The sequence below is a fragment of the Electrophorus electricus genome, chromosome 15 (assembly GCF_013358815.1).
Source record: "Electrophorus electricus isolate fEleEle1 chromosome 15, fEleEle1.pri, whole genome shotgun sequence".
Classification (NCBI taxonomy): domain Eukaryota; kingdom Metazoa; phylum Chordata; class Actinopteri; order Gymnotiformes; family Gymnotidae; genus Electrophorus; species Electrophorus electricus.
In genome coordinates, this window is record NC_049549.1 from 7,540,255 (window position 1) to 7,562,525 (window position 22,271).

A 22,271-nucleotide genomic window follows, 5' to 3' on the forward strand; every position below is an offset into this window, starting at 1 on the left:
AAACTCCAACTCATACAGAATGCAGCAGCCAGAATCCTAACAAGGGCAAGAAAATTAGTCCACTTTAGTCCTGTTCTTTCACTGGCTTGGTTAAATTTTGGCTCGATTTTAATATTCTTCTGTTGACATATAAAGCGCTAAATGGTCTGGCCCTACAGTATCTGAGTGAACTCATTGCATACAATAACCCACCTCACCTATTGCACTTTCAAAATGTAGGTTTCTCATAGTCCCTAAAATTATTAAGACTACAGCCAGGGGTAGAGCCTTCCCTTATAAATCCCCTCAGTTATGAAACATCCTTCCAGCTTCAATCTGAGACTCAGACACTCCCAATTTTAAATTCTAGGCTTAAGACTTTATTTTCTCAAACTTTCAATTAGCCTTCTGCATATAATGGTGCATAGCCTGGGACCCCAATCGTAGAATGTTCTGGTAATAAGAGATGTTGATGCTGTCTTCTAGCCACCTCATGCATTCACTCAAGTTTGTGATAATGATCTGGAAGGAACCTGCAGGAATGCGGTCACCCTCAGGCCCCCCCTTTTAGTTGTGCTACTATAGTTAGTTATACCCGCTGGAGCCACATGTACTGGTTTCACTAGCTTGCAAGAAAATCTACCACAGGGGGCAGAGCCTTTTCCTATGAAGCTCCCACACTATGGAATAACCTTCTTGTCAATGTTCAAAACTCAGACACAGTCTCAATATTTAAGACTAAACTGAAAACCTATCTATGTACTCAAGCATTTTATTAAATACTTCCCATCTTAGGTAAAGGTGGGGGGTCAATGGGCATTGTGAGTTATGGTAAACTGGGTAATGATGCTGTCACTTCAACTCATTTTTCTCACTTAAGTTTGTTGGCTGAGAGAGGTGGAGTGCTAATGTTCCAGGAAACCCTCATGCCTATGTTTCCTTCTTGCTCTATCCTTTTAGTTGTGCTGTCATAGCTAGATCTGCCAAAGTCCATCTCATGGTTCCCTAATTTACACATCTTTGTACTTGGGCATGCTTAATAATCTACCCCCTCCTTCCGCTGAGGTACACCTACTCCTGATGTCATGTTACGGAGCTTCAACCCGTCTCATCTGCTATATGGTTGTTGTAAAAAGCACTATATAAATAAATTAGTTTTTGAATACATATCATACCAAGTGTAGGGTTGGTCACTGTTTCTGATCAATTTTGTTCATATATGTTTTTTAGGTTAGTTAGGTAGTTAGGTAAATGAATGCTTCTTTTGTTTTCCACCAGGTTAGTAAAATACAGTTTATACATCCCCTTATACAGTTTGAGGTTGGGTTTTTTGTTTGTTTACATTTTCAGCATTGACCATCCCCACATCTTTCTGGTGTGCTTGGTTGTCTTCCATATTTCATATTTCGATCCAACACATCTTCTTAGTTCAAAAGGTGCAGGCTCTTTACTAGTAACAAGAATAAGAAAATCTACTGCAGGGGGCAGAGCCTTTTTTCTATAAAGCTCCAACTCTATGGAATAACCTTCCTGGAAATGTTCAAGATTCAGACACAGTCTCAATATTTAAGGCTAGGCTGAAAACCTATCTGTACAGTCAGACATTTTATTAATGACTTCCCATCTTAAGTAAAGGTGTAGATCTTCGGTCCATGGGCATTGAGAGTTATGGTAAACTGGGATGTTATGATGCTGCCACTTCACCTCTCTTTTGTCACTCAAGTTTGTTGACTGATTGCTGATGTTCCAGGATGCCCTCATGCCTGTGTTTCCTTGTGACTCTTTTCTTTTAGCTGTGCTGCCATAGCTAGATCTGCCAGAGTCCATCATTGCACATTATAGTTCCCTAATTTACATAACCTCGTACCTAGACATGCCTAATCTCGTCTCTCTTTCTGCTGAGGTACACCTACCCCTGATGTTGTGATGTTACTGAGCCTCATCCCATCTCAGCTGCCTTGGTTAATCCTACCACCCCCTGATGTCCCCTGCTGTAGCCAACCACACCTCCACCCCAGCCAACTACTCTCTGTTGCCCTTAATGGACATTCTCTTGCGGAACGTCATGATGTTACTGAGCCTCTACCCATATAAACTGCCATGGCTACTCCTACCTCTCCCTGATGTCCCCTGCTGTAGCTCATCACACCTCCACCCTAGCCAACTTCTCTTGTGGGTTGGGTCTCAGACACATGCACACCTTGGGACAAAATTATAACCTCTAGAAAGCTGGACAAAACATTAATTGCTTATTTTTTAATTTTTTTTTTCTTTAAACTGTTGTTATTGTGGTGTCCGTTGTTGGCCAGAGAAGAACGGGCCCCCCTTTGAGTCTTGGTTCCTCTCAAGGTTTCTTCCTCATGTTCTAAGGAGTTTTTCCTTGCCACTGTCACCCTTGGCTTGCTCACTGGGGGCTTGGACGTGGACATTTGGAAAGCTGCTTCGTGACAATATCTGTTGTAAAAAACGCTGTATGACTACATTTAGAATTTTTAATTGAATATAATATACCCATTCATTATACCATTCAGTGTTTCTCTTCACATTTTTTATTCAGTTCCCACTTACTATTAGTTATTTAACATTTATCCATCCACCACTCTACCCTTTATGTTACGGCCTACCCTTTATTTTACAGACTGGGTCATAACAGTATGCTACATATTGCATGTGTTCTCCAGTAAAATCATGATGCATATCAGAAGCTAGGTACCATATCTTCTATACTGTCTATTTGAAGATAGCTTGTAAGCTTACAAGAGTATTTCAGAAACTACCTCCTCTTACCTTGTTTAAACACTATTACTACAAACCTGGAAGACCAACCTGCCTCTGGGTTTTTTTTGTTTTTTTTTTAACAAATCATGATAAGTGTTGTGGAGGTCTTTGCAATTAGACACATTTCACATTAGCCTTTCTTCCATGTGGGAGGAATCTACAAAATAGACACATCTGCTGGTCTCCTATTGGCTGTGCAGAGCTTTGCTGCAGTTTTCTGCTAAGTTTGCCAATGAAGATTTTCCACATTCTGTGTGAAAGTGACTTAACAAGAAAACCACTGAGAACTGACTATTTTTGTCTTGTTTATGGTAGTAGCTATGCTCAGATCCTATACGTAGAAAAACGTAACAATAAAATCCTAATAAAACACAGTATATTATATAACAATTTATAGACACCTGCTTACCCAATGTTTCTTCTGAAATCAAGGGTATTAACAGGTAGTTCGCACCCCTTTGTTGCAGTAACAGTCTCTATTCGTCTGGCAAGGCATTGGTTTAGATGTTGGAACATTGCTGGGATTTGGATCTTTGCTATTGGAACATTGATTGCTTTCAGCCTTGTAGTGTTGGATGATTAGTCTTGGATCACAGCACTCCAACACATCCAAAAAATTTCAGATTTAACTCCCTAACTCCAGAGAACAGAGCTGCATTTCTCCACAGCTCATTAGGAGCTGCTCCTGAATGCAGCTGAATGTTCTATTAACAATAATTTTCTATGGTGACTATACAAACTGTGCGTACAGATGAATGTCTATGTCATCAATTTGGACACATAGCCTAAATAAATGCATAGATCCTATGACAGTAAAATTTTAGATAGACACACGTTCTATTAGTTCCAGTTTGGGAGAAGCAACCACACAAAGTCTCAAACCTGGGTCTTCCAGATTTGTGCCCTGACCACCAGATAAAAGGGCTGTACTTCACAACTTCCATGTATATTTCTTGCAACTGCCCTTCATTCAGGGTTCCAAAGGCACACACACAATGACACCCTTGGCCAAGACACTACTCTCTCTTTTGGGGTGTGACAGTCTCAGTAACAGTGCATCAGTTTTAAAAAAATACTATAATTCTACATCACTATTAACAATCTAATAAATTAAATTGTAATTGTAAATTGTAATAACTAGTGGATTTGCTCTGTATGTTTTGTTTTTTCTGTTACCAGTCTTATGACATCAATTCAATGAACAGTAGCTTTAGCTTACTTGCAGCTAATTTCATTTTTCAACTCTTTAATGAACTCAGAATGTAAAGGATCCAGTGATATTTGTAAAAAAAAAAAATCTAAATTTAATTAAAATTTAATTTAAAAGTGTATAAGATTTGGCTCATTTATATTTACTAATGTGTCACAAAATAGGCATTTTTAGAAAAATTCATTTTTCTCATTGACAAAAGCTTGAGACCCCAGATACCTTATATGCATATAATAACATGCTACCAATGACAGAATGATGACACAACATTAGTGGCCTATAAATAAACCAAAGTGCAAATGATCTCATTAGAATGGGAAGGATTCAGGGCTGGTAATAATTTATATAAAAAGGTGTCAGCAACACAACACATTTAATCTGACTAAAGTTTCATTAGATTCAAAAATGAATGGCAAAAATATCACCAAGAGTACAGAGAATGTTCTTATGTTGTTGCACAATTAGTAAATTAGCAAAATAAGTAAATTAGCATTTGTGCAAATATGCACTACAACTTACATGGCAATGGTGATGAGGAGCATGTACAGGCTCTTAAAGATGATGTAACCAGCATAACAAATCCAGATGTTGGCAGTAAAGACCATAACATAGAGAGCACCACCTCCAAGGCCAGAGAGAGAAGCAAGAGCCATCTCACCCCATCGGGCCCAGTCTATGGGGGAAAAGCCAATACCATATGCTGCTGCAGCACCTAAGTGCACAAAAAAATCAAATCTTTAATATTTTGCTCTTTTATATGGTTATGGATGAATATTTTTGCAGATTATCTGTGAAAAAAAAAAATAAATCAACCATAACCAGCAGTCTGCTAAGAGCTGATTAGGCAGCATTTTATAAGGACTGGAGATTTTATTCCTCTTCTATACTTTTAATGGAGCAGAAGTTCTAAACTTAGTAATTCAACTTTTTGGTTCTGTTGCAAATCTTACCACCACTAGCAAACAAGATCTTGATGACCTTGTTTTTGGAAGCAGGAACAAAATGCAGGGTGCCTAAGAGTCACCCAAGAATTGGCTTGGTTCATGCTCACCAAACAAACTTGAGACAGCCTCCACTCCACCATTGTAGACTGTAAAGTTGCTGGATGGTTCTGCATGCTCCCACAGAGCCTGAATGTAGTTGACTGTCTGGTTGTAGCCACAGGTGGCCATTGCCCACCATGCTGACCAGTACAGCATTTTCTGGGTGGAGTAGCATTGTAGGAAGTCCTGCCACAGTTGCAGTGCAATTACACAGCAACCTTCTGCTGCTGCTGTCAAAACCAGAACATAAAGCCAGTTCTCAGAATAAGAGCACTATTGTAGGATTGTTTTTATCTTACACTGCATATCATAAAAACACTTATGGCAGCTCCAGTCTTGGAGAAGTACTCTAGAGTTAAGTGCTGTACCTTTTTGAACTCTCTATATTATCTTACTGAGCTGACTAATCTGTTACCATGTTAAATCACTTGTCATCTTTAAAAACCTTATGTTTAATGAATGACAACATGACAAGAACACTCTAGATTAGCCCTTCATACAAATGCTTCTCTGATGAAGATGATGAAGATATTCTCTCTACTCCATTGTTAATTTACAAAACCTTAATAAAGTTAAGAGTTTATATAAATCCATATATATATTTTAAAAAACCTTTTATTAATATGCCCTATTTTTGTTAATACTTCCTTCTTTGCACCTTAACCCTTTTCCAAAATGAAGTGTGCTGAATAATGCGACCACTAGGTTTAAGGGCCTCCCATGCCATATCCCTGGTTGACACAGAGGACCAATTAATCCTCAAATTACTTGAAAGGAAGTCCTTTTAGTTGACTTGGGGGCTATTTACTAAATTATTTAAAAAAAAGAATCTATGTTTGAACCAAAGATAAGGGGAGATATAGACATTCAGTAGCATTCCATGCTAGAGTGATTTATAGAACCCCTATCATATGCAAATAACCAAGGGTTCAGGCATTCATTTCTATTATCAGAAGCATGCCCTTTAAACTTGCTAGGAAGAGATTTGATGTGTAAAATAGGGATCACTGTAATAGCAGGACCAACAGGATTAGTATAATCTAAGCATGACCAGAGAGTTGACTGCAGTACAGAGGGTGCAGTTTATTACATAACAAGGGTAGTCCACACAAGTAATCCAATGAACAAGTGAAGGTTGTAATCTGGAAAAGCAGTCAGTGAGGTAAACCAAAACAGACAGTGAACAGATAAAGAGGGTAATCCAAAGGCACATGCAAAAATCCAAATAATGAGAAGTAACACTCAAAAGCATACAGCTCTTAAATGTACCACAAGATGACGAGACTTCACAAAGACTGAATACAAGCACAGGGTTTAAATACAAAGACTAATGAGGACAAACAAGAACAGGTAGCAATAACAGGTAATGAAACTAAATAGGGGGAGGAAGCAAAAGAAACCAAAACACCACTGACTAGCATTGCTCATGGAAGAGGCCTGACAGCACAAAGTGAAAGTACTTTGACGTCTGAGGTGGACCGCGCATTTACAGATTTAAAGTTGGCACTGCAATCACCACCAATGTTGGGGATCCCTGATCCCACCAAAACGTTTGTTCAAGCAGTAAATGAGAAACACAGCTGTCTGGTGTCTATTTTATTATAAAAGCATGATGATTGCCTTAGGCTAATATTTCCGCCAAGTTAGACTTTGTGGCAGCTGGCCTGTTTGAGCTGTAGCAGTGGCAGAAAAGGCAGTTTTGGCCTTAAGGGACATGCTTCTTGACATGCCAAATGTCACTGTGAAACGATGTACTATTCTAAACCCTGCAACGTTTCTCCCTACAAAAAATGACTGAGAGCCACATGATTGTGTTGCCGTTGTTTATGAAGTTTGCTCCCCCAGGCCAGACCTGAAGGAGATTCCTCTGGCTAATAGTGATCTGATCCTTATGTAGATGGGTATGATGAAGATGGGTCTGCATCTCACAGGGCAGATAGGAAGTGTGTTGGCTATGCAGTAGTTGAGGACAAAGAGGCTTGTAAAGCAGGCCCTTTGCCTGTTCATTTCCCAGAGCAGGCAGCTGGGTTATGGGCCTTGATCAAAGCATGGAAACTAGTTGAATGTGAAACTCTAACAAACTACACAGACAGCAGATACGCAATGCTGGTTGCTTGTCTGACATCAATTCCAGGTAACAGTATCACTGGCATCAGCCTGTGTGACTGCTGCTTCTCCCTATATCTTTTGTATGTCTTCAGTGTGGTTTCATGCATGTGTGATTTTTTTGTTGTTGTTGTTGTTAATTTGTTAATATCAAGGGATAGCATTCAGAGTGGTTTCAGATTGGTGTTCATTCTGCTCTGCAAAGTCTGCACACTGACAGTGTGGCTGCTATCATTGTCACTTCACTACTCCTGCATGCTGCTAAGACCTTTGTTACTCTGCTGTGCACACCAACCAAGCGTGGATGCTATCACCATTGCTACTCTACTCTGCACTACTTTGCACTCCTATCATCGCTGCTATCACCATTATTGCTCTGCTGAGTGCGCCAACTGAGTGTGGCTGATATCGCTGGTGCTACTCAACTTTGCACTCTGGTTGGAGGTGCCTATTGTTACCATTGTTTCACTGTGACCAAGTGTGGCTGCTCTCACTGCTACTTTGCTCTGCATGCTAGCTGAGTGTGGCTGTATCACTGCTGCTACTCTGCCCTGTGTGCCCACTGACTGGCTTTCTCCTCTTTCTCTTCTCATCTTTTATAATGCAACTCTTAATTGCTTTGGCCTCGCTATTAGCTGCACTGGTTTTCCTGCCCAGAGTCCCCATTTAATCTGCATTACCTGGCCTACACTGCTGCCAAACTAAGGAAATTTAATAATTTCTACTGCCTCCCTAAAGCTGCTGCTGTAACTGCCAGAGTGGTGGCATACTGTGTCAATGCCACTATGTTTTTCGGGGCTCAAGACAGGTCTACAATAGAACTGTCCTTTTCTCTGATGGTAAAAATATATGTTCATTCTGGACCACATCTCATCCAGCTGTTCATTCTGTATGTCATACTGCTAATCTATGTCATTTGTGCTCTCTCACACCCTCTTTTCCTCTCACGTCTTTTGCATTGTTGAATGTTCGTTCTCTTTCTAACAAATCATCGTTACGCTAGGAATTTATACTGGAAAATAATATTAGCATTGACATGTTCTTAAGCAAAACATGGCAACAAGCAGGGTGATTTTAATGCCCTTCATCTGGCAAGACCACCCAACTTCAAGTTCATTTACAAACCTCGCTCTTCTGGGCATCGAGGTGGTGTGGCTGTAACAATAAGATCAATATTATAGAACTCAGGCCTACATCCATTACATCTTTTGAATACCTAGCTCTAAAATTACCTAATCCTATAACTACAGTGCTACTCTGTCATCCACCAAAACCTAATGCATCATTCCATTCTGAATTATCTGAACTTCTCACATCTGTGTGTTCGATTTCATCACACTTGTGGCTAGTTGGTGACTATTCATATAAACGATCTAGACTTTAACCTCACAAATGATTTTCTCTCATGTCTTGACTGTTTCCAGTTCACATAACATGTAGATTTTCCCACTCATGACAAAGGTCACACTTTTGACTTAGTCTGTTCTTCCTCCTTACATGTTTTGAATTTCTGTCCTCTGTTTCCACTCTCTGATCACAGGCTTATTCTGTTCACAGCTCCCCTGGCTATTCCTTGTCGCTCTATTCAAGAATGCATTTTCTTCCATAAGAATCATTCTATTGATCCTTTTATTCTTAACCATTCTATTTCTACTGCTTTTCTAGTCGATTCTACTCCATTTTCTCCTGAGGAACATACTCTGCTTATTGCTGCTTTCTCTGAGTCCCTTAATTCAGTAGCCCCTTTAAAAGCAAAAAGGTGATTTAGATTTTTTCCTCCCCTTGTTATACTAATGACTGATGCACTATGAAGCAGACTGATCATCAGTTAGAAAGACTTTGTAGGAAGTTGAAGCTCTCTGTTCATGAGGAAGCTTATAAGCAGTATCTAAATTCTAGAACAAACTGTTGCCAGTCAGCTCCAACACTATTTAGAAACCCACAAACTCTTAGAGCTATTCCAGTTTAGATTCAGTCCCTTACACAGCAAGGAAACTGCCTTAATAAAGTTCACTAATTATCTCCTCATGTCTATGGATTGTGGTTCTTTTTGTATTCTTTAATGCTAGATCTAAGGGCAACCTATGACATGGTAAGCCATTCCATCCTTCCTTCTATGCTGTATGAGCTGGGTATCTATGCTGCATGAACTGGGCATACTGTTTCGTATGTCTATCAATGTATTTTCTTATGAACTGACTATTGTAAGTTTTTGGGTCCTTGAAATGCACTATATAAATACAATGTATTAGTTGTAGTAGTAGTAGTAGTAGGGGTTGTGAATGATTTTGGAGTGATTTGAAAACATTGGAATTTCCTCACTTCCTGAGGTGCCCAACTGCCTGATGCACTTCTGCTACCAAAAGCCATTACAGTATGCAAGTGTGAAGCACATGCTTTCTCCACAGGAAATTCAGATGGCTGCAACCAAGGACGTACAAGCAGGCTGGGCTCATGACGGCTGTAAACTAGAGTGTGGCGAAACTGTCACATGGGAAAGATCATCTGTCAAAAGGGGGGATGTCTCATGATGTAGTTAAGTACTGGTATGCAAAGGGGTTCATCCAGCATGCGAAAATATTTTGTGACAAATGCATGATATGTGCAACTAGCAATTTGGCCAGAGACAGGGCAGCCCCAACCAGATTTTCCATTTAAATATTTTCAGATGGAATTTATTGAATTATCACCCAGTGGAGGAAAGAACTACCATTTGGTAATTATAGATATGTTTTCAAAATGCTTTGAAGTATTCCCCACAACTAATCAAGATGTCATGACAGTAGCAAAGACACTCCTAAAGGAGTTAATCCTGAGTTGGGCCTGCCAGGAAACAAAGCTGACATGGACCAAGGCATTGCCCTCAGAAGTAATGGCCATGAGTACACGTAGCAGATCCAAACATGGGTTGAGCCCATATGAGATTATGTTTGGCAGATCCCAACAGACTGGTGTGAGTACCAGGAATTCAAGGAATTCCAAAGCGGAATTCAAAGAAACTGCCCTGTGCGTGGCAGAAATGCTTGATTATTGTGCAAACCTGTCCTCTGGTCTGAAAAATATCCATAAGCAGATCAAGGACACCCTAACCAGACCATCAGATGGACCATTGCATGACCTAAAGCCTGGAGATTGGGTGGTGGTGAAGGACCTCTGATGAAAAAACTGGTGACAACCCAGGTGAAGAAGGCCACCTGAGTATAGTAAACTCTAAGATCCTGTGAGACTTCCAGATACAGACTGACAAAATGGTAATGACTAACCAACCAGACATAGTAGTGATGGACAGCACAACAGGGCCATAGTGATCCCAAGTGATATAGCAACATCAGGAACAAGGACCATGAAAAGCTGAAGAAACACCATGGCCTGAAAGAAGAGCTAGAAAAGATGTGGCAGGCAACAGTGGTTCCCATATTAATCAGAACACTAGGTGCTGTGAACCCCAAACTGTGGGAGGGGCACCAGCAGATCCCAGGAACAACACTGAGATCTCCATCCAGAAAAGGTCAGTTTTGGAAACAACTAAGATACTATGCAAGATCGCCAAGCTCGCAGACCTCTGGTAGAGAACCAAAGCTTGAAGGGAAAAGACCAGGTAGGGCGAATGGGGAATTTTTTTTATATACATAATTTTCATGTTCAATTTCAAACCATACAAACTCTGCCTCTGATCCAGTCTCATAAATGGACAAGCTCTGTATGCGTCTTCACCTACTGCTCAGTCAGTGAAATCTGTCATGCATTGTCTAGTGTTTAGACAACCTTAAGGTTTTTACACACCAAACGCAATTTTTCTATGCTATTAATTTGGATGACAGTAAATTAATGTATAATGATGGTATTTTCCACACCAATTGTAGACAGCGAAAATGTGGCAAAATGTTAGTCGCCATCTGTTTTGATTTTTGTGAACTTTACCGGTGACAAAACCTCACTGACCAATCACCGTCATTTCTGGTGTTGGCATAGCAACAACCAAGATGGCTGATTAGCTTATTGTATTGTATTGTATTTTGTTGTATTTTGTTCGTCTTGCCCGTTTTTGTGTTTGTTTGTTTTGTTTTGTTTTGGGTTTTTTGCTGCGAACCAGACAGATAAATTCTAATATATATATATATATATATATATATATATATATATATATATATATGTGTGTGTGTGTGTGTGTGTGTGTGTGTGTGTGTGTGTGTGTGTGTGAGAGAGAGAGAGAGAGAGAGAGAGAGAGAGAGGTGAAAACATCTGCCTCGATCTCGCGTCTCGTTCAGCTGTTTTTTCTCTACGCCACTTGTTTAATCTCTCTCTCTCTCTCTCCCCCCCCCCCCCCCCCCAGGTTGAGTTCCCTTCCCTGTTCTTGTTGTCTCATTCTAGTTCGATGCGCCCTACCCAAATACTTCCTATCTCTGTCTGTTGCCTTCCCAGTTTAAGTTCGCTACGTTTATTCTTTTCCCTCCTCCGTTCTACTTTCTCACTGTTCTCTTGTCTACGTTGCTTTCCCCATTCATATTCGCCAGTCTTAGTTCTCTTTTCGCGTAAGGTGTTCTCCCGTTGCTTCGTTTCTGTTTAGGTTTATTTTCCCATTTTCATATACGATAGTGTTGTCTGGTTTTCCTTTTAGTTCTGTTTGTCTCTATTATCTTTAGTCTAGCTAACTTAGCCAGGTTCTGTGTACTCCCCTTCCTTGTTTTTTTCTTCCCCGCTTGTCTTAGTTTTATGCTTCGATGTTTTCCCATTTTGCTTATTATTTAGTTCCTTAGTTTCCCTAGTGTTCATCCCGACCCTGATTAGCCTGATATTCTTTTGTTTGTTCCTTGGTTTTGTTCTATATTGTGTTCTCCTGGTGTTTATTAAAACTTGTCGTTCACTTACACTGTCCTGTCTATAGTTTATGGCTTCCCCTGCTTTTGATTCTGCTCACTCGCATGTCAGAGTACGCCCTCAACCTTCCACGCTTTACACAGCCACAACAAAGCACAATGGTATTGTCACAGAAAATCTGAGTTGCAAAAGTTGAGCCCACCTGTATGCAACAGGTACACTAAAATTTAAAACCAAGTTTAGAAAGTTTGAATTTAAAATTCAGTTGAATGCTATTTTTTAAATTAAGCAAGTAGATCATTTTTTCTGTCGACGCCCCATGGGAGCAAACTGGAGGGGTGTGAAGCAACAGGTGCTGATTAATCTATAATATACAGTGTGTGTGTGTGTGTGTGTGTGTGTGTGTGTGTGTGTGTGTGTGTGTGTGTGTGTGTGTGTGTGTGTGTGTATATAATGCATACTTTGTTATATATTCTTTAGCCACTGACTAGGTCAGAGGTCCTTCATCAGCTGTGCTAATTTATTGCACTTTATATATTTCTTTAAAATCTGGAATAGAGTTCTAAAGAACAATAGGAATACAATGATTTATATTCAGAAAAAAACTTTTCTGAATATCTTTTTGGACCAGTCTTTATTGCATATTTTTATATTTATTTTAGGTTTCATTAATAAAAAATAAATGTATTATTATTATTATTATTATTATTATTATTATTATTATTATGCTCTAATTACTATTATATAGAACTGTTTGAAAACATATTAGATTTGTTTCACCTTTTCTGTCACAAGTTTAGAAACCTTGTTATATTTTTTAAAGAAATTTGATTCTGTGGTTAGTTGTAATTAATTTAAGAACCACAGGGTGTCAGTAGCAGCGAGTTGATTCATGTGTAGCAATCAGAGTGAGAGAGCACAACTCAGAGAGCTATGGTTTATTGTATCTGAGTTAATACAGTTATATCTCCATACATCTCATGTGTCTGAAAGAATCATGGGTATGTATAGTTTATTTTATTGTTATATGCAATTACAGGTAATTATTGTGTATATCAGTACATGTTATAGCAAACATATTTCTGATTGCCTGTCATGTTTCAGCTTCACCTTTGCTTGTGATGTCAATAAACATGTGGGCAAGAGCTAATTGTCTTCAGAGTTCTGATGTCAGGAGACCATGCCTGTCAAGTTGTATGTAGCACATATAGAGAGGACAGAACATCACCTGGACTGGATTCTGCTCCAGAGCTCTTCAGACTTATTTCCTGAATCGCCTGTGAATCTTTCCCTTTAAGCTCAGGAAAGTCCTGTACACTGGCAATGTCACAACCTCCAGCAGTCTCAATGTTATCTGTTTCTACCTTCGGTATTTCAATTGGCTTTCCTCTACCAATGCTCCCTTGACCATTTAAATTACTTCTCTTCCCACCATGCTGATCTTTATGGTGGAAAAACATGCTGGTTTTAGGCATTGGCAAGAAAACTGAGGTCACCAGTGCAACAGAGATTAGGACTAGTGTGAGTACTAGTATGTAGTAATAGGACAGTAGGCTAAAGGAGACCAGAATCTGTCCTAGCACAGAGCCCACAGTGTAGCCCAGTAGCTGAGCTGTGCGGCAGTATGAGGTGGCCTTAAGGTAGTGTTGCAAATCCACCACGCTGTAGATGTAGGAGAAATAGGCAACCTCACAGGCTGTCACCACTCCATACACAAACTGCATAGCCTGCATCTCCCCAACACCTTGTGACCACAACAACATAGCTGTGGTAACAAACAAGGTGGTGCACTGGAACACAACCACAGGTTTGTAGCGCAGCCAATCAGTGAGCAGGAACACAGGGACCAGTACAGCCAGATAAGAGTATGTCCAAACTGGAAATATCCTATTAGTCACCTGGGGGAAAATAGAGTGCAAATACCAATGAAGCAAGCTTTTATTCAAAAGACAAGTTCCTTTATTTTCTTTAGTTATCATAAAGCAACAGAAAACTTTTATATTGTAGCCTGTTTTTGACACATGAAAAAAATTAAGTTGAATCCCTTAATGTGAAAATTTACTCTTAATTTGATTAGTGCACACCTATCAAACCTTTGCTCTACTTCAGTCCTTTTTGACTGTCATGACTCCACCTTCAGCATCAGCATCTCTATGGCTTCCCTATGTGTTTAGGTTTCATTTTTTTCTGTATTAGTTCTTTTGTTTGTTTTCCTGCCAGTTTGTTTTGTATACCTCATGTTTCATTATCTGTTTCTGTGTTTATTCCCTGTTCTCTTGATCTCTCTCCCATTATTATGTATTCTGGTTTTGTTTCTATGGCTAATTATATTGGTGTGTCAATTATGGACTGTACTATAGACTCTGAGTCTGTATTTGACTTCAATAAATGTTGCTTTGCATCCTGCTTTTGTGTGGTCCACATTACACCCATATGTGTGCACACCAAACAAATCAGCCATGGACCACCAATATATTAGCAGGTCTCATACTGCTTTCATGTGAATTATTATGCCAATTTTTCTTCTCGCTCACAAGTTTTTAAGGTTGCTGAGTAAAACCCAAAACTGGCTTTTGCTCTTGATCCCCATGTGTGAATTGTTCAAGATAAAAACTAAGGTACACCGATCACTCATAGAGTTCTAAAAATATCTAGCAAGCTAAATATCTGGACCTATCTGCAAGTCCAAATCCTGTAGTTGTGATCAGGATATGACTGCCAGTGAATGTTGTTGAAAACCAAAATTATGGAGTGAAAACAAAATATGGAGTGAGGGGACAACTCGGGGAGGAGTTGTACATCGAGATGCATGGCTACTGAGGTAATAAAATGATATTGTAAGCAGAAAAATAGGGATGGTCCAGAATAAACTGGTTTCATGCAGGAAAGGCCTCTGTAGGCATCAATGTAAATCCTCAGGAGGCCTCTTTGACAGGCCTCTAGGGGCCTCAGTCGAAGGAAGAGCCTTGGTTAAAGGACAGGACAGCCCGGCCAAGCACTGGAAGAACCAATATGGACATCACCAGAAGAACCAATATGGGCAGCCAGTGTTATAGAATATGATCTCCTTTAAAAAAATAAATAAATAATAAATTTTAAAAAGTAGTTCAGGATCAACGTAATGGTACCAAGAACGAGTTGGTGTAAGTATTGAATGTCAATTTGCATACATTGAATAATGTATGGTTTGGAGAACAAAAGTGGAACCTGGCCAAGTTTTTATGAAAAAAAAATGGTTATGAAAAAAATTTATAAAAGGTGTGCCCACCTGAGACTGTTAGACATTCTCCAGACAATGCCTCGCTTGTAACACTGAGCTTAGAATAAAGACGGGACCAGCTATTCTCTTGAATTAATTCTAGAGTCTGCATCTTTATGTCTATTTAGTGTGTATTGAGTAAACAGTATTGAACTTAGGAAGATCTAGGAACGACGCTACAATTTCACAATATATATATTAGCAAATCAAGTTCAAGTTAGGTTTATTCGTCACATACATAGTCATACACAGTATAACTCGCAGTGAAATGGTGGAAATGCCGGGTCAGCATTGTCATGTCATCCAAGTATGCCCTAACTGGAAGGAGCTAGGAACTGCCCTGCAGCCTCTCCCCACCCACAACCCAATACAAGCCATTATACCCATTTGCAATCACTGCCAGGATGTAACATACTGTCCTGTATTTCATCAAAACTGAATATCTTCTAAACAAGCCTTAACAAGCCCAGTAAGTCTATATGGTACCTAGAACAACTCAATTGCTTTCCATAAAAGATTATTTAGTACCAAACCAAATGTTTTGGTCTAAGGATATTCCATGCTCTTCTCCACTCCTTTGAAATAATCCCTTTCTTCCACACTATGACTTCATCTTCCTTAAAAACCCCAAGACCTCAGGGACAACTTTATATACCTGATACAGGACATCATTAGGCCCTGGTGCCTTTGCATGACACACCATATCTTGTGTAACCCCTTGAGCTCCAATATCTAGGATGGGCAATTCACCTTTGTAAAGGTAAATAATAGGCAAATAATAATATAATAAGCTTCCCAGTTTTTAAAAAAATGATCCATTATCTTAATCAGTGTTTGCTCCTCAAAGCTCGCCTGTGCCCCAAAAGGCTGCCACTGCCAAGGTACCGGTCTCCTCCAAGTCCGCAGAGTCCTGCTTTGTGATTCACAGGCCTTATGTTCCCTGCCTGTCCCGCCTTGGCCTGTGTGTCCTGTTCCCCGCATGCCTCCTGTGTCTCTGTTGTTGCCTGCCCCTGTAGTCCTGTTGTTTTTGGCTTCTCTGCTGCCTGGTTTTGATTTTGCTCCTGTTGTGTTGTCTGTCTGGTTCTTGTTTCTCCCTTTGTGTCTCTCCCTATGCCCGTCCGTGTGTCCGTTCCGGTGCCCGTGTCCATTTTTGTTCCTGTCCCTTTGTCCCTGGCCTGGTCTGTTTTGCATTTTTGTAATCCTTGTCCTCCCTCTCTGAACTTTTCTCGTCCTCAGTCAGTTTCTTTTGTTGGTTCTGCTTCCGCTTCCACATCTGCTCCTGCTGCTACTTCGGTTGTTTATACGCCTGTTCCTTCAGTTTCTGTGTTGGTTACTGCTTCTGCTCCTGGTTCTTGTCCTGCTCTGTCTGCTTCTGTTGCCCCGGTTTATGTGTCCACTTCTGTTGTGTCTTCTGTTCCAGTGCCTGTTCCTCATCGTGCCCCATGTTCGGCTCCTGTTTTTGCTCCTGTGTCTCATCTGGGTCCTGTCCCTGCTCTGCCTCTTGCCCGTTCTGTTCCTGTTGGTGTCTTGTCCTTCTCCTGTTTTAGCACAATTTTTTGGGGGGCGGGGGGGGGGGGCTGTCTTGTGTCTTGTGTCTTGCTCACACCTGTCCCTCGTTTCTACCTTGCTAAGTTCATGTATTTTAACCCTATCTGATTTCCAGCGTTTTTGCTTTTAATTGCCTTTGTGTGTTTGGGGAATGTATGAAAGCCTGTGTTTCAAAGCCTTCGTTTATGTCAACAGGCATTTTGTTATTCTAGCCTTCGTGTTTCCTAGCCTATTTTATAGCCTGCTTCCCTTGTTTGCCTTCAAGTGTTTGTTTGTTTATAATGTATCCCTGAAATCTCTGTATTGGCTCTATGACCCTGCACTAGTCCAACGACTACGACTCTGGATTTGTGCCTAATAAATCTCACTCTTTTCCACACATGCATCCGCCTCCTTACCACTCACTGTTACAGGTGTTATGTTTGAGAAGTATTATAGGCAAGGGGAAAAAAAGATATTTTTAAGGTTACATTTAGAGAGTGACTGTTGGACCAGAGGAGGAAGAGGAGTTCCATAGTCATGGAGCATATCTAGAAAAAGCACTATAATCACTATAGCCGTGTAGGTTGGAGGAAGGAATAGTAAGCAACCCGGTTGAGGAAGATCTGTGTGCAACTAGGAAGGAGAAGATCAGAAAGGTGTAAATAAGTGAAATTATTTAGGGCTTTGTAAATGAGTAGGAGTATGTTTATTCCTGTTTATTTAGTACTGAGATCAATCTGGATGTCATCAGCATATTGGTGGAAGTCAAGGTTAAAGTGATACAAGATATGTCCTAAAGGAAGGATGTACACAGTGAATAGGAGGGGCCCAAGAACTGTTCCATTCAGTAACATTCAGTAACAAGAGAAGTGGAAGAAGTATAGCCAGAGAGGGTAATCAGTTAGATATGATGTGAACCAGTTCAGGGTGGAGCCATCAATGCCCAGTTCATGCAGCCTAGACAGAAAGACAGAATGGCTTACCATGTCAAAGGTCACACTTAGAACTAGAAGCAAAAGAATACAGAGATCACCAGAATCCACAGAATCCACAGAATTAGTGATCTTTTCTCTGCTGTGGTCGGAACAGAATCCGGACCGGAACGGCTCAAAGAGACTGTGGGTTTCTAAATACATTTGAGACTGACTGGCAAGAGTTTGTTCAAGAACTTTAGCCAGAAAAGAGAATTTAGAGATAGGCCAGAAGTTATCTAGAGCTGAACGAGCCACAGCAGCCTTTTGAGCATAGGCGTGGCCACAGAAACCTGATGAGCAGTGACCACAGAAACCTGATGAGCAGTGATTGATTAATAAGAGTTGTGAGATGTGGGACCAGAGCAGAGAGACAGGCTTTAGTTAAACATCTAGGGAGAGGTACTTTTAGATTTCATTTTAGTTTTAGAACAGTATGAAAGGTAAAAAGAAAAGAAGGGAATGCGTTTCTGCCTGGGGAACAGAAAGCCAGAGAGGGAAAGAAAGAGTTATTAGGGGCAGAGGGCTCCAGAGAACTGTTGATTTTTTTCAATTTTAGATTCAAATAAGTGTAAGAATGAATCACAGAGAGGACAAGCAGTTACAGTGCTGTCCAGGGGTTTAAATAGAGATGGCAGGAGTTAACACTGCCAATGAGGCTGGACAAATGGATTGACTTATCAGTGTGTAAAGCATCTCTGTAAGAAGTCAGGCACTGCTTATAAGCTTTCAGATAAACAAATGCAAGAAAGTAATTAAGGAAGAAAACGAGAAAAGCAGAGAACAGGGAAAAATGATACACAGAAATTAACACGATCACCAAGAGAATTAAACAGGTGAGAATGGTAGCTAGGCATATGTACATGACTCGAAACAAATAGAATGAAGAATAAAGAAAAATAAGAAGCAAGCAAAAATAACAATAACAACTAAGGGAGACTTAACTAGACACAGATGAAGCACAAACGAACATGGCATAAACATAAGAGAACCAAAGAAGCATTAACCAGAGAGTTCAGCGAACACAGGGAAAAATCAAAACACAAGAAGCATAACAGGACAAAAGACATTTACTTGACACTTTTATCCAAAGCAACTTACAATTATGTCTGAATACAACTTGAGAAATTGAGGATTAAAGGTCTTGCTCAGGGGCCCAACAATGGTATCTTGGCATCTGTGAGGCTTGAACTAGCAACTTTCAGATTACTAGTCAAGTACCTTAACTAGTAGGCTTGCTCTCCCCTTTTCTCTTTCTTGTTATCCTTCTAACTTTCTCATCTCACGTGACTTGCGCTGGTGACAATTGCATACTCACACAAGACTAGAGATTCACACAGGAACAGATAAGCTCAGAACACATGTAAACTCACAGCATCTCACATACAATCCTGGTACATAACTAACTTACATAAACACGCACCAATATTAACAGAACTATTAACTTCAGTACATTACATTTAATACAATACACTCTTTCTCTCGCTCTCGCTCTCTCTCTCTCTCTCTCTCTCTCTCTCTCTCTATATATATATATATATATATATATATATAAAAAATTTTATACATTTTTTTTTTACCCAACTTTTAACTTCCCAGATATCTTATTAAATAAGGTCTGCACATAATTAAAAGGTTCCCTAAAGAAGGCTGCCCTAGCATACTTTTTTCTCCTTTTGCTCAAGAAATCTTCCAACCTAACCTTCAACTCTTTCTGCAGTGTTAAAAAATCTCCTCATATGCTTGCCCCCACTGATTTCTGAATGACCTTAACTCCTGAGTGAATCTATTTCTATTTGCCATCTTGACTTCATTGTGTCTTTTCTCTTTTCTTTTTCCTGTAAAATGCCAAATATTTCCATCCCATATTCATAAATACCCTTACTTAAGCTATTTAGTTTATTTTCTGCTGATCCCTTCAAACCATTATACCTTTCAGATAATAATTATCACTCCTTCAAACTACCTTGTCTACTGCCCCTGGCCATCTTACCTTTACTCTGTTCACAATTCCTTTTTCTTTCACCAACTGTTTCACCCCCTCCTGCCCTCTACTATTCCTCTGGCTAAGGTCAGTTTCATATTCCAGTATACCTGTTCTGCAATTCTCTTATGTAGTAGCAGAAGTACTGATGTCCTGTGAACTGTGGTACTTAACCTGTTGTTGGACTTTAGCTGAACAATTCTGGAGCAATTATTGTTCAATATTCAAAAGGCCCCTGTACTCCCTCATCCAAGCACCTCCCCTTTCCTTGATGTATGTTCTATAACTGATGTTACCTTTCCTCACATGTCCAACTGCATTATCTTTCTTTTACCTACCACCACAGTTGCCTCTGTGTTTATCTTTTTTTTCTTCTCATAATCAAAACCATTCAAGGTTCAGTAGCCATGTAATCCTCCTGTGAGTCATCTACCTCCCCTGCTCTCACAGTCTCCTGAGCTATTTATTCTTTATCTGCCTCATTGTAGCTTGGAACGGTTGTATGCACAGGGTTGAACAAACCATAGGTCCTGCCACCATGAGTCGCTGGTCTGTGACAGCCCCACTAAGGTCTGTCCCCCATGTCAGCTGTCACAAGCTGCCACAATGTCTTTCCCCTGCTGTCAGCTGGCCTATTCACAGCAGTCACTAGTTGAACTAGATAAGCAATTATCATTACACACAGGATAAGATGTCAAATATCCTGTCCCGAACCATTAGATCTTCACATAGTGACCAACCCATATATGAATATATGTTAAATTTCAGTATATTTTGTAAACTATAATATTAAATAACATATAGCCTAATGTTATTATTAATTAATAAACAAAGGCATTGTAACATTCCTCTCTAAAACCTATTCACAATCACCACATTAACTGAATAAACCAACAACATACATCACTTTTTTGTATAACAATAACATTTCAATCTGCCCTGAGCGAAGCCCTCATAGAAAAGAAGAATCCTCAAGCAGCAGGTTAGCACTTTCTATCAATAATATTAAACGATAGCCACAATGGCATCTGCTGAAAATATAGTTAGTAACAAAGTGTATGGTGATTACTTAAAAACCCTTACTTTAACTCTGTTAGCAAATGTTACCTAGCTAACAATATCTCCCAAACTAAGTGATAATTGTATAATTATGAGATTTAATTCATTGTGACTTACTAAATGGCTTTTTCATGTGTCAGAACCAGGCTTCCATACTATTTCAGTCTATGAAATTTGTTAGGATTAGCCTCTCCACATCACCATATAGTAATGATCAGTAGTCCACAATGACAACTGAGTATAACAGTACCGCTCCTCTTACAAGCATGATGAGCTCCCTATACACTTTTCATTTAGATGATTTTTGCTATCATGTAATTTATTCATGTTGTTTCATAGACAAGCATTTCAGTATGTTTTCAATTTACTCAAATAACAGACATGGAAAACAAAATAGTTAATTCTGCTGAACATTTTCAAATCCACAATTTTGTGATGAATAGATTTTATAGTGCCACTATGAACTGGAATTCTGTTAACACTGTATGACGATCTTTCTGTTTTAACATGAGTTATCACACATTTTTCTACGTTGATTTTTTACTTTGTGTTAACCTCTGGACTGTTTTTCCATGCCCTTCCCATAGTAATTACTATCCCTCAATATCAGTACTTATAAAGTCATAAAGTTGTACTTATGAACTTTTCATAGTCTTAAGAAAAATACAATGACACTCCCATATCAAGGTGTGTCATTAATTAAATTAGTCAACTGCTACTTATAGGAATTATAATCTGTGACAGGAAAGTAATTACGTGACTGTTTAATATGTTTTACTGTACCTGTTCCATGGTAAGGTTCTTGTCATGTCCAGTCAGGTATGGAATAAGGAATGGCTCCAGAGGTTTAACAGTACTGAAGAATCCATATAAGCAGAGCAAAGAGGTAGGATAAGACCAGCTTACCTTCCACTTCTCCAGAATATCCAAATTAGCCATGTTACCTCTGAAAACAGATATGTTTAGAGAGTGGTCAAGTGCCTCTAAAGGTTTGTGATCTTGTTACAGAAGTCAATATATGTTCTCTCACAATCATCCACATCTCTTTGTGATTGGTTATGTATTTGTGCACAAGGGCACATGCTTCAGGCAACCTGTCAATGAATAACCAGTTTAAAAAAGCAGATTCCAGGGAGAAGATTCCACAGAGTCATGGAAAATCCTACAATATCAGAAGTTCTAGAATTCATTAATTATGCAGAACTTTGCCTGCATAGCTGATGAAGGACCTCTGTCCAAACTATCCTGTTTCTATGGAAACCTTGTGTACTACTCTGCAATTTTTACTACCTTAAAAATCATTATAGCTGAATGATTTTAAAAAACATAATCATACTATGATTACACAAGTCATTTCACATGCCATCCACTCCAGAACACCCAGAGTAGCTAGTTTAAAATTAATTAATTAATTAAATGTTTGGGTTTTTTTGCAAAAATCTTAAAACAAGGTAACATTAGCAAAGTAATAGTTAAAAAAAAATAAAATAAAATAAAATAAAAAAAACCTAAACTTTTTTCCCAAGCATTTAGT

The 22,271-nt window shown here is 39.4% G+C and overlaps 1 protein-coding gene across 5 annotated transcripts in view; it reads right to left on the reverse strand.

Moving 5' to 3' along the window:
- slc19a3a (solute carrier family 19 member 3a) overlaps positions 1-21,756 on the reverse strand; it is a 34,396-nt gene extending 12,640 nt beyond the window's left edge. For 3 of the 5 annotated variants that reach the window (XM_027022933.2, XM_027022931.2, XM_027022936.2), the window contains exons 1-4: positions 21,521-21,756; positions 13,163-13,832; positions 5,019-5,240; positions 4,487-4,679 (exon numbers count right to left, since the gene is read on the reverse strand). In XM_027022933.2, the coding sequence (XP_026878734.2) occupies positions 4,487-4,679; positions 5,019-5,240; positions 13,163-13,832; positions 21,521-21,676 (1,241 nt within the window). In that variant the 5' untranslated portion in view covers positions 21,677-21,756. The remainder of the gene's footprint in view (positions 1-4,486; positions 4,680-5,018; positions 5,241-13,162; positions 13,833-21,520) is intronic. The other 2 variants (XM_027022935.2, XM_027022934.2) reach the window with 2 other exon arrangements.
- Between the last annotated feature and the right edge of the window lie 515 nt (positions 21,757-22,271).